Below are 12,594 nucleotides of genomic sequence, written 5' to 3'. Positions count from 1 at the left end.
TTACCAGTGGCCGCACGTTATCGACCTATTGACTAAATCACGTTATCCTATCAAACCATTCCCTCCATAAACTTATCAAGCTTAATCTTAAAGCCAGAGAGGTCCTTCGCCCCCACTGTTTCCCTCGGTAGGCTGTTCCAAAATTTCACTCCCCTGATGGTTAGAAACCTTCGTCTAATTTCAAGCCTAAACTTCCCGACTGCCAATTTATATCCATTTGTTCTCGTGTCCACATTAGTACTGAGCTGAAATAATTCCTCTCCCTCCCTGGTATTTATCCCTCTGATATATTTAAAGAGAGCAATCATATCTCCTCAACCTTCTTTTGGTTAAGGAAAACAAACCGAGGTCCTCAACATTATGAGTAACATTAACACATAAGTGAACTGGTCTGGTCTCCAGTAGGAGTTTCTCAGTTCATAGCTAATACCAGCAGCCTGGGCAAGAGCTGACATCTGGCCTGCCTGCATTACAATCACGTAGCCTAGAATCTAGTTGTCCTATTTCTGTATAGCGCATCAGGCTATCATAGCTTCAAAATCTTCTGATGAGAATATGAAAATATCCAAAAAGTGACTCATAGGCAAAGTAGCATGACAAGGTCACAACCTTTCTGTATGAGAAACCGTGAGAAAATTCAGATTAGGTTTCAGAGCACTCAAAAAGCTTCACATATCAATTAACTCAGGAACATAGTTCACCAAATACCACACAGCAAAGAAGCCATTATTTCTATAAAGGAGACTTGAGACTTCAATGGACTGACAAAAAAGTAATACTGAAAGTGACATGCAACCAGGTTGGGGTATTTTGAAGTTCAGTCTTTCACTTTTTTCCCACACTGGGGGATATGTGAGGAACAGTGGTGAAGAGCTAATCAGTGCCTCATGGGTAATTATCTATGTAGTTTGCTCTGCTGGTGTAGATTTTTTTGAGTGGCAGATGTTAATGTGGTTTTCTTGCTGTTTGAGAAGTGTGTGCACTGTTTATCATACATCAAGATTCCACTGCTTTAGCCAAAGCCTGAACTCACTGTGGTTCTCACAGCTGAGCTAAAAAGGCAGGGCAAGCAGCACTCTGCTCACAAGGTGAGTCCTAGGAGCTTCTGGCTGGAGCTGGAGCTGGAACCCATGTCAGAGAAGGCCATTTGTCCTGGACATCAAGTCAGTGCCTAAGGTTTGCTCATTTACTGTTCAGGGCTAAGGATTAAGAAGGCAGCTTGCAGGGGCAGTAAAACTTTAACAGAACTTTTTTTTAAAAAAGCAAGCAGAAGATCAATGCTATGAGATTGGTCATTCTGCTTTGCACATTTCTGTCCCTGCCCTGAGATAGGTGAGTTTGCAAGGGGGACTTAAGAAAAACATGCTTGAAATGATTGTGGTAGTTAAATAAAATCCCAACAACCAGATGATTAGAATGTGTTTACCATGATAATTATATTGTATAGAACAACTTTAATATACAAACCCTCAGAAAGGGCTGTATACAGTAGTTCAAAAATTTGTTGATTACTGGTTTTATTGTATGCTCTAGTCAGGGGCGGCTCTAGCCATTTCACCACCCCAAGCACGGCGACACGCCGGGGGGAGCGCTCTTCCGGTCGCTGGTCCCGCGGCTCTGGTTGGACCTCCCGTTGACGTGCCTGCGGATGCTCCACCGAAGCCGAGGGACCAGCGGACCCTCTGCAGGCACGCCGGTGGGAGGTCCACCGGAGCCGCCTGCCGCCCTCCCGGCGACCGGCAGAGCGCCCCCCGGGGCATGCCGCCCCAAGCATGCGCTTGGCGTGCTGGGGCCTGTAGCCACCCCTGGCTCTAGTGCAAGATCTTCTCTTCAATTAGACATGATCTAAGGATTTATTTTCCATAACATGCATTGCTCTCTTATGTACTAAAAGTAATCAGTCTATTAATGTTCTTTTCATGCTGTTTCTCCTCGTGTTAGGGCTCCATCCAGCAAAGTGCTGAGCACTCCAGCACGGTGCTGAGCACAATCAATGCCAGTGCTGCCAACTCATGATCTTGTCACAAGTCTCATGATAATTATTATTTTCCTTAAAGCCCCAGCTCCTAGAGCCAAGTGATTATGTGCTGATTTCAGCCTTCATTTTTAAAGAAAAAGTAAGTTTCTAGCTCTTTTGGCTGTGGAGAAAGCATCAAAATGTGACCTAAAGGTTTAAAAAGCAGAAGGCAAGCAAAAAAGAACACCAAATCTGTTATTGTTACATAACCTTGTTATTTTAAAGCCAATCTCATTATTTCTGGTGAGCTGGACTCATGATTTTTGAACATTTGGGGTTGGCAATACTGCAATGATCAATGAAATTTGTGATTGTTCAGGGCACACAGAATCTTGCAGGAATGCTCAGCACCTTGTAAGGCCAATCATTTCGATAAAGAGCAATTTTGTTGTTTCTACTTTCAATATGGGGCTTTATCATCAAAGTCATCTATGCATAAGCCCTGTCTTAGCTCTCCCTTTAGGACTTTTGCTTGCCATTTACTTTTAACGTCTTATCTTTCCTTTTTTGAACCATGTTTTCCAAACATTCTCAAAACTGCCTGTGTATGTCCATTTGCCCGCATATGTGCTAATCAGGTCTTTGTATGTCTAGCTGCCTTCTTTGTGCACAGCAATTTAGGCTTTGTATATGCCGATGGGTCAGTGTGAAAATTTTGATCAGAATGGAGGCTAGCTGGGAATGTGGTCCTGAATCTCAATCCCGTGAGCCCATTGCACTCATTCTGGAGCCATAATAACACTGAAAGAGCTCCTTCCACGAGTGCTTACTGAAACTAAAATGGCCACCAAGAGACATACAGTTTAGTGCATGTTAGGGAGCAGAAGAGAACAGATATCAAAGTTGTGCACGACGTATGCCCAGATCTTATCAGTCAGAAGGATGGTCTTGTGTTTCTGGCACAGAAGAGCGAGACAGGAGACCCTGACCTGGATTCTGTTTCTGACTCTGCCACAGTCTTCCTGTGCAATTGGAGTATTGAAAGGCTAAATTCATTCATGCCTGTGAGGTGCTTTTCACACCACTGAGCAGCAGATGCTACAGATGCACAGGACATTATAATTGCAGAATGTGTGAGACTGGCCCATCTCCAGTGACCAGAAGGGAAAGTCTCTCTAAACTGTTCCTGCACCTTTGGTTCCACTCCTTCCCTCTCTCTGCCTTACAGGCCTCAGGCTGGATACACTTTCTGAACCAGTTTATTATGCTCAGTATATATATCAGTTTATAACCCGTGGTTCATTCAGGCATCAGTTTGTTTTTTATGTCCAGCTTTACCAGAGGATAAAAGGCAAATGCCATATTGCTAGAAAATTACAAACACGACCCTCTAAAAATTGTGCTATACAATGCAATGTTTATTTTTGTGTATATATAGTGCAAGCGTCTAACATCACAGCATTAGGGTACAAACCGTGCACATAGTTTCACCCTAAAATCAAAGACCTAAAAAAACAAATAATCTAAATCAACCCAGTTCCACAAGGGCCACCTTTGTGATAAAAAGACAAAAGATAAACAGGAAACCATGATATTGCCATTATTCTAGCTATGTAACAGCTTTGCAAGTGGAACAAAATTAAATCTGCATTCACTGAGGTTACACTTACAAATCAAAGACTGAATAGCAAAGCACTGTGGGAGCCAAATTCTGTTCTCTTTTATACTGGTGTAAATCTGCTGTAGCTCTGGTGAAGTGAACAGTTATTCTTAATTTAAAATATTTTTATCCCGTCTCAGTTATCAGTCTGCATACAATCAGCATCACATTATTTCCTCTGCATCTTTTCCACAGTTTCACTTTCTTTCAGCCAAAAGTCTAGGGTTTGATCTTTCAAGGTACTGAGCGATTCAGGGGAAGGTGCTGAGCACCCGCAATTCTCACTGACTTCTGTGAGAGTTAAAAATGCTCAGCACTTTGCAGGATCAAGCCCTTTGTGATGTGAACATGCAAATTCACTCTGTTGAGAGAGATCTTGCTTTTTCTCTCAGAATGGAAGAAGAACACTGCACTGCTCTGGCCAGACTACCATGAATTTCAAAAGGAGCATGGTAGCAGTAGGATGTGAGTGAGGAATTTAGGTGAAAGCTCAAAGTGAGAGAGACCCTGATTTATCACCGTCCCAGAAATGCAGAGGACTTATTTGAGCTCCCATCTTGGCTATCATATATGAAAGAGCTCTGTTCTCGGCTCTTGCCAGTCCAATGAGTCATGTTCCCCAGAGTTTTAAAGAGAGCTTTACGGAATCTCTCCCCAACAAACACGTAGAGGAAGGGGTTCAGGCAGCTGTGAAGGAAAGCGATGCTCTGAGTTATCTGGAATCCAAGGTCAATGTTGTCAGAGGTTTTGCAGTCATATATAACCCTGGTGTAGGCATTGATGGTTTTGACCAGCAAAATGCTGTTGTAGGGCAACTGGGAGAGGAGGAAAGCTGTGATAATAACAATGATTATCTTTAATGATTTGTGCTTTTGGGATCTTTTGGCTTGAAGGAGGGTATGAATTATAAAAGCATAACAAGTAACCATGACGAAGAGAGGAAGGAGGAATCCTATTGTGATTTTCAAAGCTAGGACAGTAACTTTGGTGGTTCGGGTCACTGTGGTAGGGTATACCATCTTGCAGGTAGTTGTATTACTAACTTGCTTAGATTCACTGTATACTATTTCTGGGATGCATAAGCCTATTGCAATCAGCCAAACGCCAAAGCAAACTAGTTTACTGCACAGAAGCCTTTTTCGCTTAGAGTTCTTAGCTTTCATGGCCTGGACAATTGTAATGTACCTGTCAAAACTAATGCATGTTAGAAATAACATACAGCTATAGAAGTTGATCTTATACATGCTATTGAGAATTTTACACATGACATTCTTCAAGGTCCAGCCATCTGAAGCTGCTTTTGCCCAGAAAGGGAGAGTGAAAACAAGGAGCAGATCAGCAATGGCCAGGTGCAGCAGGTATCTGTCGGTGATGCTCTTCCTGTATCTGTATGTCCAGTAGACAAGGATGACGAAGGCATTACCCACTGTGCCGATGAAGAATACAATGCTGAAAAATGCTGGCAGGAAAGTTTGAGCAAACTGCCGGGCGTGACTTTTTTCACAAATTATGTCTGTGTGATTAAACGGGTTGTCGTATGACAGCAACACAGAACTAGAACCCGTATAATAATCCAGGTTAGCCGAGTAGTTCTGGGTGGCCTGCAGGGGAACATCAGGTTAATTACATGCTGACAAAATCATTAAATAAGAAAAAGTGAAGGTGGAATTTTTTCATAGTTCCATAGCTCATTGCTTGGAAGCGAGATTATGACATCTCTCTTTCACCAACAAGAAATGTTTTTTCCTTCAACTCAGAATGTTTGTGACAGCCTGAAAGCCCTAAATCAACTCTGACCTATGGGGATTCCCCCAGTGCAGGCAGCGACCCGTGGATGTAAAGCCAGTATGCCACCTCCCCACAACTCTGCACCACCCAGCATAGCTGGATGTCAGGGTTGGGAGGTGCAAGGAAGGACTATAGCTGATGTGCCTTGCAAATTGGCAATACAGATGGTCCCATAGCCAGCCAGTGCCGTTTACATCAGACAAGGATGGGGCCAGGGTAGAACCAGACCCATAATCAGGAACCTAGAACAGGCAACATTCTGGCTTCCCTCTCTCTGCTGTGCCCAGAGGAAAGTGAGAGCAACAAAGAACGTAGCCAACAGAGTCTATAGAAAACAGGCACAAGGCTGAAATTACATAGAAGACATATCACTCTTGTGACCTTTTTGCTCTATTTGAGCTTTTACTCCAAAAAGGACGTGCTGGGCCTGTCTCTTCATGCTTAACATAGTGTAAATACAGAGTAACTACACTGGAATCAATCAGCCATTTTCTGACTTGACTTGGACTGGTGTTGCATCAGTGGAGCTACTGCAGATTTACACCAGTGTGACAGAGATCAGACTCTGGCCCAGTGGAGTAAGACCTGGGTAAAACGGGTGTGTCATCAGAATCAGGCCATCTCTTTCTTACATATTATCTACATATTATATATATATATAGTGGCAAACCCAGGCCAAATGGCTACAAAGGGGGGGGTAGGAATTAGTCCCAGGGGGGTTAAAAGGCTTCTCCCTATCCATTGAGGAGAGGCAGCTGTGAGACATTAGGTTCAGCTGGAACAAGGGTTACCAGGGAACTAATTTGGTTCAGCTGGCCCCAATTGCTGGTGACCTTTTTAAACCCTCCCTGGCAGGGAAACAGGGGGGGAGTGAGAGAAGCAGAGAAGCTGCCAGCAAATAGGTGCAGCAAGGCTCTGCCCTCTTCCAGCAAGGAAGACTGCACTCTGTCCCCAGAAGGGGAGAAAAACAGCAAGGGGCTGACTGAGAGGAGGATCAGCCAGACCCTGCGTGACTGGGAAGGTTTTTACTTTGCCCAAGCCTGTGTCCCCAAGGCAAAAAGGGACTGAGCCAGCTGGGGAGAAGCAGGTACTTTGCCACACGTGGTGTCAGAAGTGGGATGCGTTAGTGAGTGTGGCTCTGTGGCAAGCCACCTCAGGGCAAGGTAAATCACAAAAAAAAAAAATTAATTAATTAATTTTAAAAAAATGGAGGACGTTGTGAAGGCGCTGTTACAGGCCACTGCAGCCCAGCAAGAAGCTACCAGGGTACAGGCGGTGGCCCAGCAAGAGGCAGTACGTGTCCAACAGGAGACCAACCAGCTGCTGATTAACCAGGCGGCCCAAGATCGAGCCACCCTGAATGAAGTAGTGGACCAGCTGAAAGCCCTGGCCACGCTGACACACGGGGCCCAGGGGACCCGGCTGCTACAGGCTAGCAACTATTTACAGAAGATGACTACAGATGACGATATAGAGGCATATCTCCTCGCATTCGAGAGGACGGCACTGCGGGAGGCCTGGCCCCAAGACCAGTGGGCAGGCCTCCTGGCCCCATTCCTGTGTGGGGAGGCCCAGAAGGCCTACTTTGACTTGACCGCAGACGCAGCTATGGATTACCCCCAGCTGAAGGCGGAAATCCTGGCGAGGACAGGCGTGACGTCGGCCATGAGGGCCCAGCGCTTCCATGAGTGGAAATACCGGGACGACAAAGCACCAAGGTCCCAGCTATTTGACCTGATACACCTTGCGCGGAAGTGGCTCCGCCCTGAGACCCATGGGCCAGAGAAGGTAGTGGCAATCCTGGTATTGGACAGGTACATGAGGGGGTTGCCGCCAGACATACGAGGGTGGGTCTGCCAAAATGATCCCTCCTCTTGTGATGAACTAGTTGCTCTCGTAGAGAGACACTTGGCAGCCCAAGAACTTTCTCGGACCACCGAGGAAGGGAGGCGCCAGAATCGGAGACCAGTCTCTGCGCCGAGGCCCCGGTTTGCCCTAACGCCAGGCCGTACAATGGAGAGGAGGAAGGAGGCGGGAGAGCAGCCGGCAGTCCCGGAGAGGCTGGAGGACTGGGGGAGAAAGACTCGGGGGATAAATCCCAGCAGCCCGAAAAATAGGGGGCTGCCCCAAGCGGGGTACCGATGCTATGCCTGTGGCGAATTGGGGCATATTGCTGCCCAATGCCCAAATCTAGGAGAGCCTATGCAGTGTGAACTGGGAGATATAAGGGGACTATGTGATCTAATAAGTCTGGTTGGGGTTGCGATGGTCCCGCATAGATACACTAGGCCTGTTAAGATGAACGGTATAGAGACCACGGCATTAATTGACTCGGGAAGTGCAGTCACATTAGTCTCAGGGAAGCTGGTCAGGCAGGACCAACTATCCCGGGCCAAACGCTCGGGAATATCCTGTGTGCATGGGGATGTCAACTATTATCCAACCATCCCCGTAAGCATAGAAGTTCTCGGAAACTCCACTAAGTTGACAGTGGGAGTAGTTCCGAAACTCCCGTACCCTGTCCTTATCGGATGAGATTTCCCGGGGTTTGATGGCCTACTCCCCGGGGACGAGGTAGAAGAAAATAATGACCCTGGGACCCAAGGCGTGGTCCAGATAGATGACCCTTCCCCAGCCTTCCATGAGTTTAGCCAGGATTTGTTCTCCCCGCCGGGGAAGCCCAGGAAGACTCGGAGGGAACGGAGGGCGGATAAAAGGAGGGGGACGAGGATCCTGACCCGGTACCAGAAGTCTACGCTGGCAGGGGAAAGAAGGGGCTCGGCTGACAGCGGGACTGGGTCGGCCATCCAAAACCCTATCGTTGGGCCTGGTTCCCCAGGGGCTGTCCCCGAGGAGGAGACGGAGGTAGACCCCCCAGAATTTGGTCAAATGGGGACCGCACGCGGGAATTTTGGTCAGGATCAGGCCAATGATCCCATATACCACAATATTCACAAGGAAGTAGTCGAGGTAAATGGGGTCCCAGTGGAGGGGAGAGTTAAGGGCCCAGGGCCATATTACATGATTAAGGAAGATCTGCTATATAGAGTAGTCCGGGTCCAAGACCAAGTTATAGAACAACTCTTGGTCCCCCGAAAGCATCAGAGGGCGGTAATGGATCTGGCCCACAGTCATCTGTTTGGGGCCCATCTAGGGGTAGATAAGACCCTTGATCGGATCCTACAGAGGTTTTTTTGGCCTGGCATTTATGCGGCCGTCCGGCGATATTGTTCCTCCTGTCCGGAATGCCAAATACATGGGCCCCGACCATACTTAAGGGCCCCTTTGGTACCTCTGCCAATTATCGAGGTTCCATTTGAGCGAATAGCTATGGACATTGTAGGGCCATTGGAGAAGTCAGCCCGGGGCCATCAGTACATTCTGGTAGTGCTAGATTATGCCACCCGGTACCCCGAGGCCGTACCCCTACGGAATACCATGTCCAAGACCATAGCCAAAGAATTGGTCCAAATTTTTTCCAGAGTAGGAATACCTAAGGAGATCCTGACAGACCAAGGGACCCCCTTTGTGTCTAAACTGATGAAGGACCTATGTACCATGCTCCATATACGGACCCTTAGAACGTCGGTCTACCATCCCCAGACCGACGGCCTTGTTGAACGTTTTAATAGGACATTGAAAAACATGTTACGGAAAGTGATTAGTCATGATGGGAAAGACTGGGATGCCCTCCTGCCTTATGTCCTGTTTGCTGTACGGGAGGTTCCTCAGGCTTCCACTGGATTCTCCCCCTTCGAGCTGTTATATGGTCGCCACCCCAGGGGCATACTGGACCTGGCTAAAGAAGACTGGGAAGAACAGCCGAACCTGGGGAGAAACGTTGTGGAACATGTGCTGGAGATGAAAGACAGAATAGCCCGAGTCGCCCCCCTTGTGCGCGAACACATGGAGAAGGCCCAAGGGGCACAACGGACGTAGTACAATCGTCAAGCGAGGACCCGGAAGTTCCAGGTAGGGGACCGGGTGATGGTGCTCATACCCACAGCGGAGAGCAAGCTCCTGGCCAGGTGGCAGGGGCCATATGAGGTAATAGAGGCTATAGGAGAAGTCGACTATAAGGTCCGACAGCCAGGTCGCCGGAAGCTGGAGCAGATCTACCATATAAATCTGTTGAAACCGTGGCAGGATAGAGAAACTCCGGTGGTTGCGCTGGGGGCACCATCCCCTACAAGCAACCAGCCCGACCTGATGGGAATATCCTCGGAGTTGACTCCGGAACAACGGTCAGAAGTGATCAGCCTGATAGAACGCAACCAGGATGTGTTCTCAGAAAAACCAGGCAGGACGACTGAGGTTCACCATCACATCTTCACAGAGCCCGGGGTGAAGGTGAACATCAAGCCATACCGGATCCCGGAGGCCAAGAGAGAAGAGATTAGGAGAGAGGTCAGGAAGATGCTGGCCTTAGGAGTCATCGAAGAATCTCATAGTCAATGGTCCAGTCCCGTGGTTTTAGTGCCTAAGCCGGACGGCAGTACGAGGTTCTGCAATGACTTCCGCAAGCTGAATGAGGTGTCCCGATTCGACGCATACCCTATACCCAGGATAGACGAGCTGATTGACCGATTGGGAAAGGCACGGTTTATGTCTACCCTTGACCTTACCAAGGGCTATTGGCAGATCCCCCTGGCCAAGGCCGACAAGGAGAAGACGGCCTTTGCAACTCCAGAAGGACTATATCAGTACACTGTTCTCCCCTTTGGGTTGCATGGGGCTCCCGCTACCTTCCAACGGCTAATGGACAAACTGTTACGACCCCACGGAAAGTACGCGGCAGCCTATCTCGATGACGTCATTATCTATAGCCCCGACTGGGAGACGCACATGGAGAAGGTGGAGGCAGTCCTGGACACCCTGAGGAAGGCAGGACTGACTGCAAATCCGTCCAAATGTTCACTCGGGTTAGCTGAGGCCAAGTACCTGGGGTATGTAGTGGGGAGGGGCGTGGTGAAGCCCCAACTCAACAAGTTGGAAGCTATACAGAAGTGGCCCCGACCACTCCGGAAAAAACAGGTCAGAGCGTTCCTGGGACTAGTGGGGTACTATAGGCGGTTCATTCCCCACTTCGCCACCAGGGCATGCCCATTAACAGACCTAACCAAAGCTCGGGGCCCAGACATAGTAAAATGGTCTGCTGCAGCAGAAGCCGCTTTTGCCGATCTGAGGACAGCCCTTTGCACAGACCCCGTACTAGTAGCTCCGGACTGGGGGAAGGAGTTTATCCTACAAACGGATGCCTCGGAAGTAGGGCTGGGGGCGGTGCTTTCACAAATGGTTGGAGATGACGAACACCCCATCCTCTTCCTCAGTAGGAAGCTCCTACCTAGGGAACGGAAATACGCCATAGTGGAGAAGGAATGCCTGGCAGTAAAGTGGGCCATAGAAAGCCTCCGCTACTATCTACTTGGGCGGCGGTTTACCCTGGTGACGGACCATGCCCCTTTGCAGTGGATGCACCAAAACAAGGACAAAAATGCGAGGGTAACAAGATGGTTTCTGTCGCTTCAACCCTTTCACTTCAAAGTACGACATAGGTCTGGAACCCAACATGGCAATGCAGATGGCCTGTCAAGGGTGCACTGCTTTCCGACCCAAGTAGCCCAACCCCGTAGTGTTGAGCAGGGGGGGGGGGATATGTGGCAAACCCAGGCCAAATGGCTACAAAGGGGGGGGTAGGAATTAGTCCCAGGGGGGTTAAAAGGCTTCTCCCTATCCATTGAGGAGAGGCAGCTGTGAGACATTAGGTTCAGCTGGAACAAGGGTTACCAGGGAACTAATTTGGTTCAGCTGGCCCCAATTGCTGGTGACCTTTTTAAACCCTCCCTGGCAGGGAAACAGGGGGGGAGTGAGAGAAGCAGAGAAGCTGCCAGCAAATAGGTGCAGCAAGGCTCTGCCCTCTTCCAGCAAGGAAGACTGCACTCTGTCCCCAGAAGGGGAGAAAAACAGCAAGGGGCTGACTGAGAGGAGGATCAGCCAGACCCTGCGTGACTGGGAAGGTTTTTACTTTGCCCAAGCCTGGGTCCCCAAGGCAAAAAGGGACTGAGCCAGCTGGGGAGAAGCAGGTACTTTGCCACAATATATATAAAATAAGTAAATGATAGTGCCCTTTTAATACAACATTTCTAATCTGGGCATCTAGAACTCTTACAAAGACAGGCTATTTCTAGAGTGATCACCTGAATCTTCTGATGCTTCCTCATCTGTGGGGCATAGGCATGATCCTGCTGTTAAATCATAGGTATGGAAATTGGATAATCTATGCTCTTGCCATGTGAATTTAGGCAAATCAATGAAGTTCTCTGCTTCTCATTCCCTGGCCAAGAACTGCAGCAGGAGGAAGTTAACATAGCTGCCCATTTACATCAGCTGAGGATCTGGCTCCCCAGCTATAAACTACAGACAATAATACTTAGCTCACAGAGGTATTTCACTGTGAAGTGCTTTAAGATCCTCAGTTGGTAGATCCGATAGGAGTGCAAAATACAGTTATACTCTCAGCTCAGCAGACAAATTCATGTCCAGCATCTTTTGGCTGAACCATACTACAAGTTTGCATGAGCTGAGTTGTTTGGTATGGCGGGAGCATCCATGCCTGAACAGATGTGCATTGCTAGCTTGGACAGGACAATACAGTTCTAGAATATGTTCAGGGGAATGTGTTCTAGCGCCTTAGGGAATGATGTCATAGCCTAGGTCACAAACTGTAATGGGGGAAGAAAGAGAGATTATTTAGCAGTAGTAAATTTATACTCACCATGCTCATAAATCTGCAGTCAGATCTTTATTCTGTCTTGAAAACAACACTATGAATTTGAGAGGGAATAAGGTGGGTAAGTGACATATAAAATACAGACCTTCGGACAGGACTGAGATGAGTGTAAAACCCAGGAATATTCACAGGAAGCCTCCTCAAATGAGCCTGCGGGCCAGATCCTACTCTCCTTCCTCACATAAATTGTCCCTTTGAAATCCAGGGAGCTGTGTGGATGAGTAAGCTGAGCAAGATTTTACCCTGCAGTTTTCAGTTATATTTGCAGCTTCATTTTTGTAATGCAAGTTTTCCAAAAACAAACCTCTCTAAATATGCTAAGGCATTTACATTTGCTTTTAACAGCATACTGGCTGCAGCTTTTCAAGTGTTCTGGGCAGGTTAAACTCTTTCGCTGGC

At 47.8% G+C, this 12,594-nt stretch overlaps 1 protein-coding gene and 1 long non-coding RNA gene across 2 annotated transcripts in view; one reads left to right on the top strand and one right to left on the bottom strand.

Moving 5' to 3' along the window:
- LOC123363929 overlaps positions 1-4,975 on the top strand; it is a 29,661-nt gene extending 24,686 nt beyond the window's left edge. Inside the window, exon 5 of the long non-coding RNA XR_006576946.1 lies at positions 4,896-4,975. This is a non-coding gene — a long non-coding RNA (uncharacterized LOC123363929). The remainder of the gene's footprint in view (positions 1-4,895) is intronic.
- Positions 3,391-12,046, bottom strand: LOC123363927 (C-C chemokine receptor type 9-like). The gene is made up of 2 exons (XM_045005526.1): positions 11,603-12,046; positions 3,391-5,218 (listed from the first exon to the last, which is right to left on the bottom strand). The coding sequence occupies exons 1-2, from the start codon at positions 11,624-11,626 to the stop codon at positions 4,133-4,135; spliced, it is 1,110 nt and encodes a 369-aa protein (XP_044861461.1). The 5' UTR covers positions 11,627-12,046; the 3' UTR covers positions 3,391-4,132.
- Positions 12,047-12,594: the final 548 nt, after the last annotated feature.

The sequence above is a fragment of the Mauremys mutica genome, chromosome 2 (genome assembly GCF_020497125.1).
Source record: "Mauremys mutica isolate MM-2020 ecotype Southern chromosome 2, ASM2049712v1, whole genome shotgun sequence".
NCBI lineage: Eukaryota > Metazoa > Chordata > Testudines > Geoemydidae > Mauremys > Mauremys mutica.
The sequence above is the reverse complement of the archived record's forward strand: the minus strand, read 5'-3'. Positions and strand labels throughout refer to the sequence as shown.

What these genes read in the sequence shown, in the direction of transcription:
- LOC123363927 (XM_045005526.1), bottom strand. Translation starts at nt 11,626, where the DNA reads ATGAGGAAGCATCAGAAGATTCAG. An exon ending in GGAAGCATCAGAAGATTCAG is followed by an intron (nt 5,219 to 11,602) that starts GTGATCACTCTA and finishes GTTCCCCTGCAG; the next exon opens with GCCACCCAGAACTACTCGGC.